The following is a 23,804-nucleotide window of genomic DNA, read 5'->3' as shown; positions in this document are numbered from 1 at the left end:
AAGTGGCGAGGGGTTCTGCTGAAGACTAGAAATAGGCGGGAAGGAGAGAAAAAAAAAATAAAAGACAGATGGAGAGAGTTCAACTACTGCTGAGACACAAGTAACAACACAGAGGATAGAGTTACTACAGCGGAGCAGCTGACATCTGTTACTTGTTACGCAGGAGAAAGCAGAAAGAATGAACAACGATTCAAGAAATGAAACCGCAGAGTTTAAGAATGACAGCGATGACACATTTACAGTCTGAAATCACATTTTCTGCAGATCCATGTGGTGCGATGAATGTGGAAAGTGACTAAATACATTAATTCAAATTTAATTGAGGGCAGTGATGCAGAACTCATAATTCACTCAAGCAGTTCTATCATATCCCTAATATTGTGTAGGTCTCCCTTGTGCCTCCAAAACAGTTGTGACTCATCAGAGAATGGACATGGGCCTTCTGAGGGTGTCCTGTGGTGTCTGGCAACAGAATGTTGTTTGTGGGGGCCTATGGATCCTATGGGTTGAGAGGAGGGGCCTCTGCGGATCATCCCACAGATACTTGATCAGTTTAGGATCTAGTGAATTTGGAGGCCAGGTCAACACCTTTTTCATGTTTTTTTTCAGTTGTTCCTAAACTGTTTTTGTGTGTGTGTCTGTGTCAGGCTGCATCTGGTCTGGTCTAGGTGGGTGGTTCACGTCTAAGTAACATCCACACAGATGAATACCAGGACCAAAAGTTTCCCAGCAGAACACTGAATTGTCACAAGATGGTCAATGTTATTTACTTCTCCTGTCAGTGGTTTTAATCTTATGCCTGACTGGTGTATATATCCTCTAATGCATCAAGCAACCCAGTTTGGGTCCCCAACCCCTATGTTGGGAACCACTAAGCTAAACTGTGTAGCTTTAAATAAAATAATTAAAGACACATCTGTAAAATGCTGCTCAGACCCTGCTACGTGAGTATTAATTATTAAATATAATTATTTATGTCAGGATAAACACTTCTGTACTTTAACTTAAAGCTGTATTAAATGCAGAATACTTATAATGTTCTTTATCATTTAATCCTGCATATTCTCATCAGGATAAGCAAGCATGGAACATAAATGTGAGTATTAATTACGGACAAGAATAAAAAAAACAAAAAACAGGAGGGATCGAGGGAATTTGGAGGCCAGGTCAACACCTTGTGCTGTTTATCATGTTTGACTCACAGGCTGATACTGAGCCTTTTGTAAGTGTTATATTGCCTGTCATAAAACTGATCATGAGGAAATCATTTAGATATGTGTTCATTTAACGGAAAACAAAACCTAAATGGTGCTCTGATAGGAGATGAGGTGTCAAAGATATGAATGACCTGAATACACAGACCGTATCCACTACTGGAAGACATGAGGCTGTCATCTATGTAAAACTAGAGAGCTTTTCTCTTAACAGGGGAGGTGGACTTAAGCACCTCAACAGCACAGTAATAGTGACTTCACCGCCGTTCACACCTTGAGTCTGGAGAGTTTTCACGAACAATGGAAAAAAAAAACAGCTTAAGCTGAACAACATCCTGTAATTGTAGGTGAGTATCTGGCTGTAAACAGACCTCAAGTCACGTGAGTTTCAGATGTACGCCACCTGCAGATGTTCCTAATAAAAACCTTAACTCCCCTCAAGCCATTTAGAATTTAAGATGCCGCTTGGGTGAGTGGAAAACAAGTCCAGTTGTTTTAGCTTTGTTTTTTGACACGCCCTGTTCTCAGACAGAGAATCTTCACAGACAATGGGTGAATGAGGTAAATGTTTTCTTTAATGTCTGTGTATTCAGATCAGAGATGCGCTGTCAGGGCAGACAATCAAGCCACTGTGGGAAAAAATGAGAAAGGAAGCAATGACAACCATAACCCTCCTTAAACCTATGAAGGCCCCACAATACTACTAGTAGATTGGATTGGTGGATGTGCACGTGACACTGATCAGGCATAACATTATGACCACATTCCTAATATTGTGTAGTTCTTGTGACCTGTGGTGTCTGGCAACGGAAATGTTAGTGGGGGCTTTTGGGTCTTATGGGTTGAAAGGAGCGGCCTCTGTGGATCATCCCACTGATACTTGATCAGTTTGGGATCTAGTGAATTTGGAGGCCAGGTCAACACCTTGTGCTGTTTTTCATGTTTTTTTGAGTTGTTCCTAAACCATTTTTGTGTGTGTGTCTGTGTCAGCCTGCATCCTGCTGGGGATGGCTGCTGCCATTAAGGGGGGGTCATTGCTATGGGGTGGGGGTGTCTGGTCTGGTCTAGGTGGGTGCTGCATGTCTAAGTAATATCCACATAAATGAATGCCAGGTCCAAAAGTTTCCCAGCAGAACATTGTATTGTCACAAGATGATCAATGTTATTTACTTCTCCTGTCAGTGGTTTTAATGTTGTGGCTGATCAGTGTATGCCTCGATTCACTGATCAGGTCATTGATCTCTGCGACGGTAGCCAGGCCTCACCTCATTTAACTTTATAAACCAACAGATTCGTTCAAATAAACTGAACCTTAACGCACGTGAATCTTGAACCGAATATTATTTTTACTTAGAATTAATTCCTTAAACACCAGCTTGTCAATTAACTATCTGATCTAGATGTTTGAACGACATTCTCACACTTTTATTGAACCTTTGTGCTGTGATGTCCAAGGTTGCAGGATGTAAAAATTAATATATACTTAATAATGTTCAACTCAGGCTCCTTCGTCGTGATTTAGACTGTAATATTATCTACCAGCAAACTACAATTTCATAAATAAGGCACAGGTTTGTCGCTTTTCTTTGGCCTTATATGTTAAAATTATTAAAAAAGGCATTAAACAAGGCTCCACTCCTATATGTAACAGTTGCATTCACACGGAGTCAACTCCAACAAATGAGGTTCATTTTATTTATTATCATTTTACATTGGAAAAGCAACTGTCCGTTAACCCCAGCTGTACTTCCGTTCACATATTGTAGCTCTTTATTTCTAGGTGATTAATGCGTATACTCTTACAAAAACAAAGATTTCAGACACAATCTGTACACTCTGTTGAAATCACACACACCCCCCGCCCGTCCTTCAGCCCATATGTGACAAGTACGCAAACACGGGGAGCCAGATTTTTAGTGCACTGTTGAAAACCTGTTCACACGCTAAAGAAGACAATCAACAAGTTGCATGTGGCGTACATGCCCATCAGACGTCTCCCCCACCTAAGACACAGGAGGACACATCGAGCGGGGGGGTGTGCACTGTGGGTGATACGAGGAAGGCAGGCGATTGAGGAGAACGGTTTTACTTGGACGTGCCGTGTCTTAGGGAACAGAAGCAGGAAATGGTTCCGTTCACGGAAAAAAACAAAATAAGATTTCACCAAAAGGTTGGGGGGGATTCAAGTTTTACGCTCCGAGACGTCTCTCACGTGTAAGATTTTAGTGACGGTGTGCAGTGTTTTCATGGAAAAAACTGGAAAGGCAGCAGCGAGAAGGACACACTCAACCACTCAGGATCAGGAAAAAAAAAAATCTATATGTATATAACAGGGATGAAATGTTCAGTCCTCCTCCACCCTGCAAAGATAACGACATAAAGGTCCCACAAAACGACCGCTTTTTATGTTTGCCTTCAAATATCACCAGGACAAAAAAAAAAGAAAAAAGAAAAACATGTTTCACAATCAAATGTTTTAAATAAATATAGCTCCATTGATAGAATCTCTTCGAAAAATAACCCCAAAACTCCCCGACCAACGCACACATTTAAACGCTTGCAGATGTAAAAATACCATTCATAAAAGACAGGTGTGTTAAGAACCAGCAAAGTGAAGACTGACTGGAGGGATTTGAACCGGCGGGGAGAAGTGCCCAAGCTACAGAAGATGAGAGCAGACTTTGGTACAGATAAATCTTACGTTTTGTCAGTGCTTCTGTGTCAGTGAGGAAATGGAAAGAGGCAGGATCAGCTTTTTAAATAGAGAGAAAAATGCTTAAAAATGTTCTTAAGGGGGGGGGGATTAAAACTTTGTGGAGAATGATATACACCAAAATAAGCCTGATCAGAAAACTAGAACATCTAAATTAAAAAAAAAAAAAAAAAAAAAAAAAAAAAAGCCTTTATTTGGCAGCTACTTTATTATAGAACAGTGAAAATATTTTAAACCACCGATTTATGATTAAATAGGACATTTAAAATTGTGTAATATGGCCCCTTTAAGAAGAAATACATTAACCAGACCCAGAAGCCACATTGACCATTTCATTGTCCTTCAGTACACATTGGCAGCACATTCATCAACATACGTACGCAAGCATACACACACTCAATACTGGTAGTGTGATTCCATCAGTGAAATCTATCTGATGTGTGTTGGCTGCATGAGGAATACGACAGACAGGGAGGCGGAGGCGGCGGCGGCGGCTAAGGTGTCGGTGACCGTGAACTCAGCAGCCGCGATGCGTGAGAGAGGTCAGAAAGGGAGCGATACAGTGAAAAGGTCCGTGTCCCGTTGTACCAGCTGAACGGCGGGCGCTGCCGCTGCAGCCCCTGGGTCCCCCATTTGCACAGACATTGCGACGCACCCGGCGGCTGGGTGGAGGAACAAAAGTGGATGACGACAACAGTCTGGATCCGACTGTGGTCCGAAGAAGCTTGTCCAGTTCATCAACAAGCGCAACTTCTCTCCCCTCCCCCCACCCACCCCCCGACCCTGACTCTCACATACAAAACCATAGCAGCAGGTAGAGCTCGAGGTTCTCTCTCCTCGAGAAAAATAAAGACAAAAAAAAACAAAAAAAAAAAACTCTTTCCCCGTCATCCACATGAAAAGCAAGCTATGGAGAATTACAAGTTCTGGGAAGTGGCAGATGTCTTTTTGCTTTATTCTCCTTCCCTTCCTTCAACATCGTCCTCTGTCGTTAGTCTCTCGTCAGCAATCCCCCACCCCTCCTCATATTTTTTTTTTTTTTTTTTTGCACTTCATCCCCGCTCCCCTCCCCACGAGTCTAATCCTGTCCCCCCGTTTGCCCTCCTCCTCCCCCGGTCAAGGATGAGGACAGATCATCGCTCGGGCTCCGACTCCAGAGCCAGTACCCGTTTGCGCTCGCGGCACTGCTTCTTGTGGGCGGGCCAGTCCCTCTGCTGGCACTGGGAGCCACAGTAGCGCGCCACCTGGCAGCGACCACAGATGTTGAACTCCCGCAGCTGTGGAAAGACGAGAAAAAAAAAAAAAGGGGGTCAGGTGCTTTTTCAGTTTTCTTTGGTGACAATTCTTCAAGACAGTTGATTGATTTTAACTTATTGCCAGCTACGGTACGTACCCTCCTCTCAATGAGTGAACAAGGAGGATAATGACACTCGTAGTAGGTACAGGAGCACTCCTCTTCCTCCACCAGCTCCCCGTTAGCGTTATAGTAGCGTGTGCGGCTCAGCTCCAGATACTGCTCCTCCACAGGGTCGGCTGGTACCTGCTGGATGGCCAGCCAGTACAGAGACTGCTCTCTGGACCAGTGAGATAACACAAGGAGAAACATTAAGGATGTGTCCCAAGTGTAAAACACTTTGTAGAGAAAGACTTTACATGAGAAGGTGTCGGTTTTATGTGGGGTTTAACAGGGGAGTCTTGGTGTAGTGGTTAGAGAAGAATGTCCATGTCTTTGGTGCCTCAAGCAAGCACCTTAACCCCAATTTGTTCCGAGGGCATGACACAAGTAGCAGCCTTACTGCTCTGGCTGTACACACTACTGTGTGAATGGATGGATGGATGGATGGGTCAAATGAAGGAAAATCATTTCACAATGTAGGACAAATGCAGTAAAAATTAATATAAGTATGTGACCACCGTACAAAAATAATTAAGTATAAGAGAGGGACATATTTGAACACGTTTTCATATGTTTTGCTTTCTTCTTGAAAACAAAAATCTTAGTCCTCAGGCCCAGGACAAACTGGATGAATCAGACCAGCTTTGTCTGCAGACAAACCTTTAGGCGAGCACAGCACTAAGTTACAGCTACAAAGTCATACCCCTGCAATGGTCCGGATGTGCTCTTACCTCTGCTTGCTGGAAATCTCCTCGGGCTTAGGGCTCCAGCCCACTGGCACCAGTCGCAGGTTGTCTAGCCGGTTGTCCACTGTCACAGAATTGATGTGGATGACTTGAAAACTGGGGGCGATGCCTCCTCTGTGCTTCTCCCTGGGCGGATATATGACAGATAAGTCGGCTTGTTATAATTAACACGTTACGGTGCAGAGAACAGAACATTCTTGGTAGTTGGCCACGTCGTCGTTAGACATGAAAGAAGTACACATGTTCTAAGGGCTTCAAAAGAAGGCTTTTACACTGTCTGAAGCTTAGGCAAATGGTAATTATTCTGCAAACAATTATGTGTGGAGCGAGGTTCAGTTAACATGACGTTCAAAGCACATTAATAAAATATCAATAACAAATATTTCTGGTGAGGGCAGGGTCAGCTACAGACCAAAAGTCTTCACTAGGTACAACATCTTGTTCCTCAAAGACTACAGAGGTGCAAATGTTGGATCGCATGTTTTTAACGATACAGCGTTCATCTTGCCACTTTGAGCTGAAGCTCACCTGTAACCACAGGCGTCTTCACCAACCTCTAATAACAAGGACAACAGAGTCTTGCCGTCAGAGTCATCAGTTTTATTTCCACACTTAAGGCAATAAACAAACTTACCAGAGCAGCTCATGCAGCGGCCTTCCCGCCCAGCGGCCCTTGCCAATGTCGAAAGCGTACGCAAAGATCTTAGCCCCGTTGCCGTCAGCATCTACCTCCATACGTGCCTGGAAACGGATAACGCAGCCTTCTTACACCGGCTCATTGTACAGAATGTGAGAAAAGTCGGAAGAGCAAAGTGGAAATAATAATAATAATAATAAAGTGAATCCACATAGGTTACCTCAAAGGCATAGTTTTCCACAAGTGGTATGTCCTGTTCATCGATTAGCGTATATTTTGTCTGAAACGAGAAAATGGAGAGATGATTGTTTATTTTTATGTCAAACTGAATGCTCTTACATGCATCCAGAAACAGCTGTTACAGAGGCGTGAATATCTACTGAAATTATTACTTTGATTCAAAACAAAACAAAAAAAAACAAAAACAATAATGATTTTTTAATTATTTGACAAATTCAGTTCTAGCATACAACCCTCGTCTGTCGTAGAACCACATCCTGTTATTTAGCAGCAGTTATCAAGAACTTTGAGTTTAGTCAATGAGCATCAAGGTAAATTATTTACCCAGTGCCTCCAGCTTATATTTGTGCACAATTTAAATGGTTTGTGTGGATATTCGCTAGAAGTTGCATGTTTGCAGAGTCAAATGATATGCATCCGAGAGCATGCATTCAAACCTGCAGTTGGGAATTTGCCCCGCAACCCAAACTGAGGGAGCAACAACATAAACGACAAACACAATGTGTTTGTCAAGGAAAATAACACTGACAACTCATTTCCAGTCAATCGATCTCAAAGATAAACTTCATACAGATTGTGTTGACTCTCGAGTTTTAACCGTATAAGAGCCACCTGAGCCTGTAGGTAAGACTTACACATGCACGTGACAAGATACAAACATACAGCCTCGCGCTACAGAGAGCAATGAGCAGTGCACGGCACGAGCGGCGGTGTCCACATACCTAAAAGTCAAAACATGCAACGTGACACTTTGTCTGCGCTGTCAGTTTGTTGTGAGTGGATCCGACACGAGTGGCATCGTGTGTAGCAGTTTGAGTGACTGCTGACCGGACCCCACGAGCTCTGTCACTCAGCAGGTGGGCAGCCGGTCCGACCCAGGTCAAAAAAACAAAACAAACCGTCCGCTCCGTTTAACCCGGGAGCAGCCTGGGACCGTTTAAACACACAGTCGCGGTTTAACGTGCGTGGCAATCACGTTGCTTTAGTCAAAAACTACTTTTTGGCCACTTGTTTTTTTTTTTTTTTTCTCCAGAGCAGAGTGAAGTCCTCCCGGTGCTTTGTCACGTTGCACAAAAGAATCAGTTGATGGAGCGTGGCAATGGCTTCCTCATTAGCAGACACTTCACAGTGTAATCCAAATAACACGGCTAGCGTGGCAATGCTAACTACGCGGCGGAACACTGTTACATTTGCGTGGCTCTGTAATTACACGTCGTTTCTAGACTATAGAGCACGGTGGTGTCAAAATGTCTCGTGTGTTTGCCTTTTCCGACAGTATTTTACCGTTAAATGTTAGCTAGTGTCACCTGCTACAAGCTAGCTAGCGTTAGCTCATAGCGAGACTGAGGTAGCGGCGGAGTTAGTCCGGCTCGACACGGCCGGTTTCTCTAATCCGCTCAAACGCGGCTAAAACAGCGAAGCTAAACAACAACGGCGTCGGCGGCGGCTTCTTTGTAGTCAAAACGGTTGACTAACACCGACTAATCGCCGCCAACCGAGTTTTTTCCGGTGCTTTTTGTGATTCCCCGCAGGCCCTCCCCCGGCCGCACATGGCAGCCCTGGGATCCAGCTCACCTTCCCGGCCACACGGCCGAGCCGTACGATCCCGAGCTTGAAATCCGACATCAGGAGGACGGGTGGTGGTGACACAGAGAGGAGCAGGGTCCAACCTAAACCGTATTCAGGACTGAAACTCGCCGGGGCGGCCCGTCAGCCCCGCTGCGATGCCAGTTTGGGGTAACTGATTGAGGATTTACCCTGACTCCGGATCTCTCCGGCAGCAGCCCAGCCTCGGTGACACACACCGCCGCTGGCGCAGGAAAGCGGAGCGAACTGATGGGGGGGCGGGGCGGACGGACGGAACGAGCCACAAATCAGACCGTCCAATCAAACGGCACGTTAAGCTTTTTAGTGCGATACGTTGGCCGACGCACACCAATAGAAGCCGACGATTTGTAAAGGCCGTCTGTTTCAGTTGTCACGTCATCACACTCTCGTGACCGCGTCCAGCCATTTTCGCGCGAAATGTTTGACGGCTGGGTGGGATTATGTCAGCCGTGTTCGACGTCATTGTGTCATTAAGTGCTGACGTAGGATTCACTGAGTATACAAAGAAAAATATGATTTAAAAAAAATGAAGATAAATTGAGTCTTTATCATTTAAACAGCTCAGAATTATACAGAATCCCAAATGTAACTACTTAATATATTATAAACTTAAAAAAATAATGTGTTTAAGTCAGTTTATTGCTTTGACTGCATGGCAGTTAGTGGAACACACTTCTTTCTATTTGTGTAAGGTGTGTCACACAAAAACAAAGCAAGATGTTGCATTTCTTCTCCAAATTTACCTTTGGTGATTGTGACACCTCTTGTTTAATGTCATCCCCCACCACTCTGTGATACAAATGTAGTTACTCGTACCACTCCAACTCTTTGCAGTAGGAGATTTTAAGAATCTCTCAGCTATACTCCATGACAGGCAACCACATGGGGCATACCACCGTTCAAAGAGGAATCAGCCAGGAGGTATGTTTGATAAAAGAGTGTACGTTGATGCTATTGGGGTACCAAGATGTGTTCCTGATGAGTTTAAGGCACATAATCAATTGACAGCTGGGTTTGAGTCATTCCTTTTCAGGTGGTCTACAATGAATGCATGAAAAATGTTGATTGGATTACTTGTACTATAACCAACAGAGATTTATAAATCACACAAGAAGCCATTTCTTGTGTGATTTATAAATCTCTGTTGGTTATAGTACAAGTAGTTGATCCAGAGATGCATAGCTGAACAGTTAGCTCCAACTTCTCTTATGGCTCGGTAAGTTGCACACAGTGAAGTTGATGTTTTATGATTTTCAAATATTTTGCATTTCTCCCTGGAATTCAGTGTTAACAGTTTTAACAGGAGGGAAAAATATCTCTCATCTTGCATTAAATAATATTGGAAAGGTCCCACAGATAAGGCACTGATACACCCAGTCTACTTTGTTATGACTTGATTTCCAACAAGGCTGTCTCTCTAACAAGGCTGTCTCTCTGTAACCGTGTCTAGGGCAGGACCTATTGTACAAACATGAATGTAACCTTACTATAAGCAGTCGATTCTGTACTTGCTATACTGCATGTATCGAGTCCTTGCTGCAAGTAAAACTTTTGAACGAGACTCCAGTGACTCTGTCATTCTTGATAAAAGAATTTCTGTAACAACTTGGTCCATCGAGATCCCAACAGCCTTTGCTCTGTCCAGGTTTAAGGGACTGACACCGTGCACGGTGGAGTCTGGGACTCCTACTTAAAGACCTCCACCTGAATTGTTGTGTAAAGAGGTTACTGGGAGGAGAAAGGATGACGGGATCCTAAAGAGAACACGGAAGACTTACTGGACTCTTGGGTAGGTAAATTTATGTAAAATACTGAGAAACGAGAGAAAGATAATCCTGTTGAAAAAGACAGATAACTAGTTCTGTCTAAAAGGTTAAGTGTAAGACAAAACGGTGATGATGTCCTAGTTTAAATTAACACCCGTCAGTATGTGGGTCACTATATTACAGACTTGATACAAGAATAATCAGAGAAACCCAGCACACATTTAACTGAGTAAAACGAGAACTAGGAATAGTCCATAGTCTGTGTGAGAAGACTACAGGAATAAAGAACTCTGTCCGGAACTCCAAAAGAAATAAAAATAAAATAAAAATAGAAAAACAATAAAATAAAACAATAAAATAAATAGAAATAGATACAACGAGGAGATTAGTTGGCTTGGTTATAGTGTCTTTTGGTGAAGGACACGGAGAGGAGCAACCTAACGGTGACAACAAACTCTCCAACCATGGAAACCTACAGTGATAACAAGTGGTGCTCACCAAAGTTGGACCAGTTGCTCGGGTGAACTCCACACAAACTGTCTGGCTACAACCGAGATGAAATAAAATAAGATCAAAGCAGATAAAAATAAGAAGATGGAGAACTCATGTTGTAAAGCTAAAACAGAGGAATTAGATGGAGATGCACAATACATGAGACCTATAGATGACAAGAATGTTAAACAGTTGAAGAAATGGAAAAAGATGTATGGATTTGCAGGAAGGTTAAGTGTACCAGAATATACTAAACTAGTAGGGGCAATAAAGAAAGAACATGGAAAGTCTAAAAAGAAAAGACAGGAAGTTGGTCACCCACAGGCTAGAAACTGGCTAGGTGAGACACAGAAGAGGAAGGAAGGAGAAGACAGGAGAACAGAGTGTTTTGGAACAGAAACAGACTGTATGTGCTAGATGTGTAACTCCATCAGCTGCTCAGGTTGATGTGATGCCTTGCTCATACCTGGATGGTGGCTTGTAACAAGTGTTAATCAATGGAAAAAGTATGTAGGGGAAGGAAGATGAAGAAGGTTTCTGGAAGTGTGTACCAGATGTTAATGGTTGCTGAAATGGAAAAAGGGACACTAACTTTATGCTTAAGGTTAGTGTCGGTTAGTTAAACAGAGATAGTTTGAGAGCAGTTCCTCACTTTGTTGTAGACATGAAGTCACTGAGAGGGCTGGAAAAGTCACTAAAAGGCTGGATTAACTACTTGTACTATAACCAACAGAGATTTATAAATCACACACGAGATGACATGAGAGGCATAGCTGAACAATTAGCTAACTTCTCTTATGGCATGGCAAAATAGAGTGGCTTTGGACATGTTGCTTGCTGAAAGAGGAGGTGTATGTCGAATGCTTGGAACGTTCTGTTGTACTTTCATTCCTAACAACACAGCTCTGGATGGAAGCATCACCAGAGCCTCGGAGGGACTGACGGCTATGTCTGAAGAAGTGGCTGAGAACGCAGGGATGGATGATCCATTTTAGAATCTCTTAAGAGTCAAGGTTCGGTAGGTGGAGCGGAATAATATCTTCCCTCCTAGTTTATGTTGCAGTGGCCGAAGCTCCGATGGCAATCTGCGGACGATGCTGCGTCCCTTGCATCAGAGGACTCATACAGCGCTGGATTCAGACCATCATGACCCGAACCATGTACCAGCAGATGGGGATGGATGATTATGATGATGCTGAAGAAATCCAAGCCTAAGGACCCTGTACCTTAACGACACTGAAGTGAACTGATATGCATAATGGAAATCTTTTGAAGTGTTATGTGTTGGAGGCTTTTAAGTGTGTTTAATATTCATACAAGCTCTAAAGCAGTACACAGGAGGACGCATCCAAAGTTCTGAGACTCTGTGACGGGCTCTTGTTGTGTTTATGTTTTACTAGGAGGCCTGTGCCGTCATCATCTGGAGGCATTGTAGAATCTATGTTGATGAAAATAAATCAGTATCAGTAGATCACCATTAAGTAAGTGTGTAATTACTCTAAATAATCTTTAATTCCATAGTTTCATCTAGAACCACCTCAGATGTATCCTGTCATGTGTTCACTTGCATCTTCAGACCCTATCTTGGCACATAATCTGTCCCCTGCATGATGACTTCATGTATAGTTTGTAAAGTGAGTGAGCAGCCTTTGGAGATTAGGAGCTGTATTACAGAAACTTCAAAACCTGACATATTTTGACTGGGAGCTATAGAGTTAGAGCCTTTTATGAACTGTAAATGTTGAAGTACTGTCAAAAAAGGCCTTAATGAAAGAAGAAGAAGAAGGTATGTGATAGAGATTGTCTCTCTTTCAGAACTTCAAATGTATAATTTAAGATTTGACCTCATTAATTAATTGCATTGTTGTCAGGTGGAAACTTGGCATCTCATAGGTATTCTTCGAGATGGGCGTGAACTCTTTGGTTTCAAAGACATTTAATTTGGGAGATTATATTGTTGTGGTTTTGGTCAATTTTGTGTAAAATTCACTCATATGCACAAATAAAGAACAAGGAATATCATCATTTTTTGCATCATTTAAGACTTCTTTAGTCACGTATTCAGTTATTTTCTTCCTCAACAAATTTGGAGCACAGAGACCCTTGTTCGTTTCAGGATGCAAACATCTTTGTCTTGTGTGTACTCACCACAAAACATCTTTTTTTTGCTGGGGTAACAGTGGCTGCCCTGTGCCTCGGCTGTTTCTCTCGCAAAGTGAGATGTGTGGAAGCCCACCTTCCAGTTACACCTATATCCAGTTACAGCCGTGGGCTTGAGAGGAGCAGGTGGAGTAGGAGATGTGTTGTTCTTTGTGCCAGTTTGAGCTTCCTGAGATCTGATCACCTGTATTTACCTGTACGTCTGACAAAAAGCCTTTTGTTTAATCCAGAAGAAGGGATAAACAGAGAATATACACCCGTCATCAGGGAGCTTGATGGCCTTAACAGGAAACTGTTAGAAGATGAAGTTAAAACATGTCAGCATTATCCTTTTCTCACCAGTAACACTGGGGACATGGGATATTTCTGATTTGACATTATGACATATGACACTGTAAGGATATATTTTATGCTTGGCATTGTTAGGAATTAAAACATAACATCTGTGAATGATGTCCCGCCTTCATTGGGTTTCACCTGAGCCTATTCCGCAGGCTTTTCCAGACACTGGGTGTTGCTCCCTATTGCTAAACGGTGCTGAAACTGAGGTGTGGCTGCACCACCGATCCTACTCACACGATGAAACTATCACACCCTCCCGGAAAAAATGTAATTATGGTCTACTCAAAACAGGATCTGCTGAAGTTAGGATGCCCACAGTGAGTTTTAGGCATCCTGGCAAACAAAAAACAACTTTTAATCTTCCTCAAGTCTGGGTTAGCAGCACTGATAGATAGATAGATAGATAGATAGATAGATACTTTATTAATCCCAAACTGGGAAAATTCACTGTTGCAGCAGCAATTTACAGGCATTCAGCATACCATACATAATCTATAACGATAGAAAGAATCTATAATAAACACAATATTTACGAGAATAATAAAATGATTGAATATCAGAATGAAATATCATTAAATTAAATGACATTACGTCAACCAACAACAACAATGAAACAACCACATGCAAAATGAGCCAGTAACAATAAATCCATTGTCATCTGACACACACAGATGAGGAGTTGTACAGACTGATGGCTTGTGGCTTGTGGCATTCCCTTCATACTAGAAGTGATCATTTTATGTTACCGTCTTTCAATCATTCTGCTGCCTAAAGTAGCACATGGCTGCTAAATAAAGACGTTACACACATAATAAAACGAAACGGAAAGGAAGTTCTTGTTGATCTTGTTTTGCGCACGTCTAAACTGGAAAATCATTCGCGTTCAGAGTGTGATTTAAACTAGTCTGACCATAAAAAAAACCACAGGTACATTTGGAACTAAGGAGATATTTGGGAGATGTAGCCTAGATAAAATAATATGTGAACTGTTCATAACCAAATAAGCCGTATATACCGGAGTAAATCCTGTCTGTTGGGTTTTTATTGTGGGTATATTCTAATGTGTTCATCTTCATGCCCAAGGAGCACTTTAATTTCCACTGAACAAACACAATAAAGACCATTATTGAGGCAGTTAAAACCAGACATTATTCGATATAGAGTTAACTCAAACTACTTATATATGTAGATGATAAATAGAATAGATGGGTTTTAAGTGGTAAAAATCTGGAAAACATGGAGAGAGAGAGGGAAATGGAAGTGTAAATATCAATGTCCACAAGGTGTATGAAGTATCTGGCCAATGAGTGTGCTTATAGTAGATTACATCACGGTTTAAAACTTAAAAGTCGGTTATCAGCTGACGCCCACATCAATAAACTGTAGGTCAATCTTTCCTTTCAGCTCTGACCTCTGATGTCCGTGTTACTTCCGTGTTCCGCTCACCTGTTACACCTGTGTTACTGCGCTGTACCGCGTATAGGTGAGTCTCCAGCTCCGCCGGTGCACCTGCTGCGTCGTCGTGCCATGACCGAGGAGTTCACGACTTGCGACTTAACATGCTCGTCTCCCTCGGCTGATCTGAAGGGGAAGAGCAGGAACATGGACTGCGAGCAGCCTATTTTCTCCGCGTTGGGCTGCGGTGTGAAGCAGCAGGAGGCGGGGGGCACCGAGCTGTCGAGCACCTGCGACGAGGACAGCGGCGGTGGCGGCGTCGGCGACGGTGGAGCCACCTCACCGACCGCGACCCCCTCCGACACCGAGTCCGGGATCTTTTCTGTGGAATGCGAGCTCTGCGTGGAGCATGAGACTGAGCTGCAGTGGTTCTGTGGCACCGAGCAGAAACTCATCTGCTGCCACTGCGCCATCGTGGGCTCCTGCCAGGGACACATTGTGACCCCTGTGGCCACCAGAGTTACCGCAGTCAGGGTGAGTGTGCTGGGATTCATGTTCAACAGCTGTTTGCTTTTATATTGTATTGTCTGAGCTGTGACATATAATTGGACATTTTAAACTTTGGATATGTAAAAGGCATGTCTAAATATACTTTTTACTCTTCAAGCTGTCTTTGTTTTCCTATAAATATTTGTATATCAAATAAGTCATCCTACTTTTATTTTCATTGTACTTCATGGAAACTTTTGCACCTTTAAGATAAGAAAATATAGATTTTTCCTGTATATTTTACGCTGTATTAAGGATGGGTGAGTGATGACTGGCTTCACATGTCTAGCAGGTGAATATTTTCTGCACTTAATAACACATTCTTGGGCGTGCCATGCGGCTTTCCTCGCTGATTCCTCTGTATGGTATATGAGGAAACAGGATTTTCTTGTTGCGTCTGATGATGTTCAGGTTTTGTGCTATGTGAGCTTGCTCAAGAACACCAGTGTGTGTGTATGTGTGTGTGTGTAGCTCAAGTGATGTTAAGTTTTTTTTTTTTCCTTCTCACTAGAACAAGCTGGTGGATGCCTGTGAGAAAATACAGCTGCAGGCGCTCAGAATTGAAAGGTTTATCGAGCAGACGCTGACGGCCAAAGAGCAAGCTGTTCAGGTGGGAAAGGCTGTGCGATCACTCAGTGTCACCCTAGTGAGCACGCAGGCCGTGCAAAACTCAGCGATGTGCATTGTTTAAGTGGAGCCTGTTTCACAAGTGTCTTGGCTTTCGTTTTAGTCACATGGGCTTTGAGTAGATGTGTATGAAGACACATATAATAAGTCTCCTTGCATCAGGACAGCAAATGAAGATAACTGCCAGTCAACCTGCAAAGTGTTTGTATTGATTAAAGAGTTTATTGTTTAGTGTATTAAACAGACCTAAAAAACACACACAAATCACAAACATGTAAAGAAGAGAACCAAATCCAGTCCAAACACTTCACTGATCATTGGAATAATATTCTCAACCAATGTTCCCTCTAAGCTGCGCGCTTGCGCAATCGCGCACTGCTCGCACGTTCTCCGCGCACAAGAAAATCTATGCAGCGCATAAAAAAATCCAACATGAACTGTAAATAAATTAAACAAGTAAATTATTTGTTTATGTACCATTTTGCAATGTAACTCAGTGAGTGACAGCTGTCCAGCCAATGGTATGATGCGGTTCACTTACGCTGCCAATCATGACAGTACGTGCCCCCCCATATCCACCGCGGCGCCGGTGTTTTGCAGGTTAGCTAACAGTGCGGCGGAGTTAAGGCAGTGGCGCATCCACTCACCAAGACAAAGTAAACATTAAATGTGGTTCTTTTAAGATGGAATGGCTGTCGGAGTGTGTGCAAACAAAGAACCAGCGGTGACACTGGGTAAGATTTTTCTTTTTCGAGAGAGAAAGGTCTGCTCTGCAAAACTTGGGGTTGCCAACAGTCCCTTGAAAAACAGAATCGTTCCGTATTTAGAAACAAAAGTACGCGTCCCGTATTGAGCTGAAACAGGACGCACTTTGTCCCGTATTACCGTGAGAATCAAAAGTAGCGTGTAAAATGTCAATGTAATTAATGAGTAACAAGGCGCTTTATAGGAACATTTACGGTAAACTGTGACCAATAAGCTGACAGCGGGAATCCTGCTCATCTCATTGGTCGAGGTACTGTTGCTTGTGAAGAAGATACCAGAAGACAACAAAGCTACAACTTTTCCTCAAACTTTCTGTTTGAACTTTTCTTATTGCGCTATTACAAGAGGAATGTTCTGCTTTCTATTGTTTTATATTCATTTATACAGTTAGACTTAGACTTCTTTAATGTCCATAAAACTTACATAAAATGGAAAATTGTCTTTGACAGTGGCATAAAGACATACAAGCAACACACACACATCACAGACAGCACTATGCGCAATAAATAGATGAATATAATATATAGGTAAAAAATTACTGCTATAATGGGATTCTTTTGATAAACTATGTAACTTGCTATGATCTCAGGTTTTGGACAGGTGTGATACTGGTGTGTGGCCCCAGCGTGCACGTGTGATGTTGCTCACAGTGGTCCACAGTGTACTCACAGAGTTTTTGTGTATGCCCAGACACATGAAAAATTAGAGGGAACATTGTTCTCAACACATTTGTTGTATCTGAAACAATTATTTTCTAACTATAAAGAAACTAAACCTATGCAAAAATGTCAACAAAACACTCTAATAATGGGTTTTACAATTCCAAATTCTTACATTTACTGTCAGTACTTGTGTAATATCAGTGCATTGTGCAGGTATAAGTCTAAATTCTTCAGGTTGGTAGTAGATGTAATTGCCAACTTATCATTTTAATAAGTGAAAGATTTCTTATAATACAAGCTTTTTTATGCAGAACTTATTTATAGAGTCAGTGTCTTACATAATTCATCCAGGTTTAAAATATTTCAGATCTGCAGTGAAGGAAATATCCTCATTTAATTAAGAAAATACAAACATAAAGTGTGAGAAACTATCGAACAATTAAAATAAAGGTAAAATATAGTAAGATGTAATAATACAATGATAAAAAACAAAAACTGCATCCAGGTTTATTGGGTGTCTACGGTGGCCTGAGTTCCCCGTTCAAGCAGTAGAGAAGTTATACATAATATAATATAAACACTGTTTCACCTTATTTAACTATTGTAAACCTAAGATGTGTTTCTCGAACATCTGAATAATAATAATAATAATAATTAATTGACTCAGATCAAGAGTCTGGTTAGTGAAAAACGTTAAGCGACTTTAAAATTGTTTTTGGTGAGACGTGGGAAGTCAGAATTGTTGTTAACTCTGTATTTTTTTGCTTGTCAGCATGAAAATACACCTGCAAATAGGAAGTCATACTTACAGAGTGTTTTATGCCCTATAACAAAGGAGTCATTTTTAACGACAACGAAGAGCAGGAGCTGATGCATGTGCAGGCAGCGGCCGTTCTGTGACTTCCCTATTCATCAGGCATTTTTATCTCTTTTCGTTTGTGACCTTTTTACAGAAGAAATGTTGACTTGTCACAGTAGAAAAATGGAAAATCTTCCTAAGGAAGAGGAACATTTATCCTTATGACAGAAATAAATTAACTATAATTTTGTTTATTTAATCAGCAACTAATAAAAAGGCAACCAGCCACTGGCTCAGGTCTCTCAAAAGTTAGAAATCTGCTGTTCTTCATCTCTTTTGTATAACGTTACATACTTATCCTTAAGTTTCAGATTGCTGATGTGTATGCAGTGTTATAACTTTATCTATATACACTGAATTTTGATGTTTGAGTTAATTTTCTCTACAGTTAGTCTCAGACTTTTAGTCCTGAAAAGGTTATACTGATTTGAAACGTTTCCCACATCCAGGAGTATTAATTGAATCCATTTCAGTCTTACAACTTGTAATCAGTCAGTTCAGATGTGGGCTATTTGAATAAAATAGCTTATGAATTAATAATAAAACATAATAAATAATGAATAAAATCTGCTGTAAAGAAAAGCTTTCGTGATAAAAGAAAATCAATGAGAGGGAATATAACTTAAAAATGTACACAATAACATGATGAAAAAAAAGAAAGAAGAAAGAAAGATTTCTCCTCTTAGAAAAAACACTTTCTTCTTCTCTCCTGTTTCAGACAGCGGCGAGCGGGGCGAGGGAGCAGGTCCTGGCCCAGGTCAGCGCTGCCCGTGAAGCCCTGGAGGAGGAGGAGCAGCGCCTCTTGGAGCAGGTGCAGAGAGAGGAGGAGCGGGTGGAGCAGTGTCTCCTCACCCAGAGAGCCCACTGGAGCCAGGCTTTGGCGAGCCTGTCGCAAACGCGCTCCAGTTTGGTGCACACGCTGACGCACACTCCGGACGCACAGCTAGTGGTGAGAGACGGGGGACGGGAAGATTTCATATATAGAGAAACAGTATCCTGGTTACCATAAATAATTTTAATCCACCTGTTTTCTTTTCTTTCAGACCAGTGTCCAGGAGATAGCTGATAGGTAATTAGTCACATATGACATGTGGTGATTTTTTTGTCGGGACACGCTAGAGGTGGAGTTTGACGCCCTCTCTTTATGTTTGTGTCAGGATGGAGGAAGCCGAGGGGGTCGGGGAGCCCTGTGACACAGACCAGCTCAATCTGAACCCAGGCTGCGGTGACAGCAAGCTGCTCCGAGCTCTGTGGGCTACTGCAGTGCTGCTGGGCCCAAACGGTCAGTGGTCTTTTTTTTTTTTCATTCAGCTGGGGCTCTGTGGACATGTGAGATATAAATATAATAGAAAATCCAGAAAATGGGAAATGTATAAAGCTGGAAGTGTGCTTCTTATGTATAGTCTGTATCAGAGCAGATGCCACACTCATCATGAGAAAATATACAAGAGAAAGTTTGAAAGAGAAAGGTGAAACTCCCCATTCAAGGTTAGGGAAGTAGGGATGAGTCAGTTCTTGTTTTCTCATGACAGATATGACAATTTATCGTGCAACCTTGTGTATGTGTCAGTACCGATACCAATCCCATTTTCATTTTCTTAAACAACTAAACCGTTAATAATGCCACTGCGAGAGGTTAAGCAAGTTTCTGTCGTTGACGTTTTCACTACTGCTGCCACCACTCGAAACACTCGCATGCACAAAAGGCTCTCAGCTGTTTTGCTTTTTTGTTCCTAAAATGAATCACCACAGCTTTCACAGCGACAGCGCCGCTGACAGTTCGAGCCGCTGTTCATGTAACGCCGCTCATCCGCCATATTTGTCGTTAACCCCTTATCGGGCGAGGAGCCATATTTGGTAACTTCGGCAGACGTTAATCTGCGTCCCTGTGCCTCTCAAATTGAGAAGCATGTGGTTTTCACCCAGCCAATCAGAGGAGATCAAGGAAACTTTCTCAGGTCAAATCAGGGTCAAATGCGGTCGGCAAGGTCTGCCTCTGCATGAACGCTGAGCATGACTGCTTTATTAGGTATCACGAAGAAGTGGCCTAATGTTGTCTAATGCGACAATGTGTACGTTGACAAGTGCCTGAATCAGCACTTATGTTCATGTTTACACTTGTTTACCACTTAAGGGCAAGAAACCATATATGGTAAATTCATTAATGTTGATTTCCTACATGAAAAATTAAAAAAATTGGAAATAAAATAAGTAAAAAAGTCTTCTTATGCTCTACAATAACACTCAACACTCTATGATGTATTTCAATGAGAGACCCATAAAGGGTTAAGGCTCATCGGCTCAAGTTTCAGCATACGGTGGCGGTTAAGTCAGTGAATTTTATCCAGTCAGATTCAGGTGACGTTTGTACTTTAAATGTCAGCATCACACACAGAGAGGGAACTTTGATTTTTGCAGTATTTGCATGGTGCCTGTACACGACTGTTCACATTTATCTACACATGCGCAAATCATTGTTTACGTGCTCAAAGATTTTCTACACGCACACAAACTGGAATTCCTCATGCCGATGTAGTTGTGCAGGTTTCAGAAAGGCTGCATTTGCTGTACCATTGCGAATGTAGGAAATATTTGCGAATGTCTTTTTGAAAGCTCACACTTGCACTGGCCCTGATCTGATCGTGTAGTTTCGGCCGGTGTCACACCACAAATTAGCCTCAGATGAGCAAACCCCTCTTCTAAACAGCCACTGAGTTTTGGAAGAGGCATTCAAGTCATCTGCTGCAGTGAAATAAGCAAAAGTACGACGTAAAAATGTGAGATTCGTTTTAAATTTAGAAAAGATATTAACATAAATATGAATATTACAAGAAAAGTCATTACTACAAGTAATATGTTAATGTTTTAGCTGAAGGAGATAATCCCAGTTTGAGCGTGTTCAATTAATGACAACACTTTATATTATATAATCTAATATATATGCACAGCATCTGCTCATGGTGCATGATTTGTTTTTGTTTGAAAAGTGTACTGTGTTGTTCCATCACATGTACCTGAATGCTACATGACATAAGGTTCTCCACAACGCAGTATATGCCTCTAAATAATGGTAAAGTAAAAATGAGTCATAATTGTTTGTAGCGCAGACATCGAGGGACATTTTGACAAATTAAGGAGATGAAGTTAAATTGAAATCTGGAAAGCTGTGAGAAATGTTCACTATTGGAGAGCTGCAGGGAGAAACTATAAGGATCATAATCCATCTATAATATTGTGATTCATTTTTTCCATATATTTTGGTGTAGTCTTTGTCGCAAAGCTGCCCATCCTGGAAAATTCATCCCTTCTCCGTTGATCTTTTCCCCGTTCAAAGTGTTCTGTGGAAGTGTTTTAAAGTCCGGGATTAGTGGGTTTATTAAGAACCTGAGGCTAGTTTTTGTGGTATAAGGCTGTATTAGTAAAGTCTGCTCACCTTTAAATGGTCTTAACCGGAGCAGCTCCAAGTGAAGAGTGCGGTGGCAGACCATTTTTGTTTTTGTGTGCTGTACATAAAGGCAAACTATTTTCTCTTTTTCTTGCAGCTTATGGATCACCCAATTTAAAGTTTGATGAGCGCACAGTGAGCCATCTCCTGTCCCTCTCTGATGACTTCTGCACTCTGACCTTCCAAAACAAAAAAGTCCGCCAGCCTCTACTCTACGACCCAGCACGGTTCGACTGTTGGCCCAACGCCCTCGGTTCTCTGTCCATGTCCTCCGGCACCCACAGCTGGGTGGTGGATGTCGGCCAGAGCGCCGCCTTCAAGGTCGGGGTCTGCTACGCCTCCATGGGGCGCAAAGGCTCCGGGAACGAGGCCCGGCTGGGCTACAACACTCAGTCCTGGGTGCTGTCTCACTACGACGGAGACTACTCCTTCTGCCACGCAGCCAAGAAGGTGCCACTGCAGGTGGTGACGAGGCCCCAGAAGATCGGCCTCCTGCTGGACTGGCCGAGTCAGACACTGCTGTTTTATGAGCCAGACTCCAATGCTATACTTTACTCAGTCACACAGCACTTCAGTGCCCCGCTGCTGACGGCGTGTGCCGTTACTGACCGCAGTATCACCATACTGCACTGACAGAACGCGCCCACGCTGGCAAAGAAAGTAAAAAATAATGTGAAGAAACAAGAGGGAGAGACGACTTTCTCTCAAGTTATATGATCAGACTGTGCAATAATGAGAACACCACACACAGCATCACTCTCTATTTATTCAGTTTGCTGTGGTAGCTGCTGATTTCACAGTTTTTAATCATTAAATAGTTTACATTTTTGATTATATTACCCAGTAGCTATGACAGACTGATTGTTTTTTTATAAAGGTTGTTTTTGATAATGATTTCATAAACTGCAAGATAGAAAATATGAGTTACCCTGGTTGATCCAGGACTGCCATACAAAAATAATTTTGTATTAATGTCATTCTGCACGTTATTTGTTGAGTAAACCAATTATTATACGCCGACTGTTTTATTTAGAGCTGACGTGGTTTTCTTTTGTGTGCATGTGGCAGGTTACTGTCATACAGTAAGTAGTACTTTACTATTTAAAGAGGATCTCTCAACAGAGCGGGTTAAACTTTCTAACAAAGCTACTGTCTGCTGTTTCTATTTTTCTAAAAAGCATAGAGGTCAGATTTTGGGGTGTTTCGATTTGACTAAATTAGTCCGAAAAAACAAACTGGAACTGGAATTACTGATGTAAATCTCAATGAATTGAGCAAGAAAATGACCTCTTAATTAATGAGACATTTTATGTAGGTCAAAATATGAACTTTAAAGGAGACGTGATTAAGCTCCTCTGCTGCTTCCTGGAAGTTTTGGCGTAATATCCCACAGACACTAGAGGGCAGCAGAGTCAAGCCAGCCTTGAAAACCTGATCTTTGTGTTGCTGATCTACTTCATACTGAGTAAAAAATATCTTTCATATTTACACTGCCTCACCAAAAAAAAAGACACTCACTCAAATATTTAATTGGACCGCCTTTAGCTTTGATTACAGCACGCATTCGCCGTGGCATTGTATCGATAAGCTTCTGCAATGTCACCAGATTTATTTCCATCCAGTGCATTCATTTTTCACCAAGATCTTGTACTGATGATGGGAGAGTCTGACTCTGTGGTGGTTAATCCATGTGTGAAAATGATGTCTCATGCTCCCTGAACCACTCTTTCACAATCTGAGCCCGATGAATCCTGGCACTGTCATCTTGGAATATGCCCGTGAACATCAGGGAAGAAAAAATCCATTGATGGAATAATCTGGTGATTCAGTATATTCACACAGTCAGCTGACCTCATTCTTTGGACACGTAATGATGCTGAACCTAGACCTGAGCAACTGCAGCAACCCCAGATCATAGCACCGCCCCCCACAGGCTTGTACAGTAGGCACTAGGCATGATGGGTGCTTTTTTTTCTTGTTGGCATCAGCGCTTAGTGGTTTTCTAAAGGCTACACAGCTGTTCAGTCCCAATCCCTTGAGTTCCCTTCACGTGTGGAAATGCGATGAATCTGCGATGATCACAATCAATCAGGAATTTTTTCCGACCACATTTCTTCCTCAAAGACGATGGTTCCCCACTGTCCTTCCAGTTTTTAATAATGCGTTGGACAGTTCTTAACCCAGTTTT

At 42.1% G+C, this 23,804-nt stretch overlaps 2 protein-coding genes across 2 annotated transcripts; one reads left to right on the top strand and one right to left on the bottom strand.

Annotated features, from left to right (window-relative positions):
• Positions 1-4,996: 4,996 nt before the first annotated feature.
• zmynd19 (zinc finger, MYND-type containing 19) lies at positions 4,997-8,745 on the bottom strand. Its single transcript, XM_084572891.1, has 6 exons — positions 8,522-8,745; positions 6,927-6,986; positions 6,704-6,810; positions 6,055-6,195; positions 5,321-5,501; positions 4,997-5,204 (listed from the first exon to the last, which is right to left on the bottom strand). Exons 1-6 carry the CDS (start codon positions 8,570-8,572, stop codon positions 5,061-5,063), a joined length of 684 nt encoding a protein of 227 aa, XP_084429017.1. The 5' UTR covers positions 8,573-8,745; the 3' UTR covers positions 4,997-5,060.
• Positions 8,746-14,631: 5,886 nt separating this feature from the next.
• Positions 14,632-22,701, top strand: bspry (B-box and SPRY domain containing). The gene is made up of 6 exons (XM_084572500.1): positions 14,632-15,243; positions 15,770-15,868; positions 18,890-19,120; positions 19,215-19,240; positions 19,329-19,453; positions 21,714-22,701. The coding sequence occupies exons 1-6, from the start codon at positions 14,731-14,733 to the stop codon at positions 22,247-22,249; spliced, it is 1,530 nt and encodes a 509-aa protein (XP_084428626.1). The 5' UTR covers positions 14,632-14,730; the 3' UTR covers positions 22,250-22,701.
• The last annotated feature ends 1,103 nt before the right edge of the window (positions 22,702-23,804 follow it).

This window comes from Chelon labrosus (genome assembly GCF_963514085.1).
Source record: "Chelon labrosus genome assembly, chromosome: 22".
Classification (NCBI taxonomy): Eukaryota; Metazoa; Chordata; class Actinopteri; order Mugiliformes; family Mugilidae; genus Chelon; species Chelon labrosus.
The sequence above is the reverse complement of the archived record's forward strand: the minus strand, read 5'-3'. Positions and strand labels throughout refer to the sequence as shown.

Bases quoted from the DNA above. Each gene is read 5' to 3' on its own strand.
- bspry (XM_084572500.1), top strand. From the start codon at position 14,731: ATGTCCGTGTTACTTCCGTGTTCCGCTCACCTGTTACACCTGTGTTAC. The intron at 15,244-15,769 runs GTGAGTGTGCTG...CCTTCTCACTAG, and splicing joins CCAGAGTTACCGCAGTCAGG to AACAAGCTGGTGGATGCCTG. The intron at 15,869-18,889 runs GTGGGAAAGGCT...CTCCTGTTTCAG, and splicing joins CCAAAGAGCAAGCTGTTCAG to ACAGCGGCGAGCGGGGCGAG.
- zmynd19 (XM_084572891.1), bottom strand. From the start codon at position 8,572: ATGTCGGATTTCAAGCTCGGGATCGTACGGCTCGGCCGTGTGGCCGGG. The intron at 6,987-8,521 runs GTGAGCTGGATC...TTCTCGTTTCAG, and splicing joins TCGGCCGTGTGGCCGGGAAG to ACAAAATATACGCTAATCGA. The intron at 6,811-6,926 runs GTAACCTATGTG...ATCCGTTTCCAG, and splicing joins TGGAAAACTATGCCTTTGAG to GCACGTATGGAGGTAGATGC.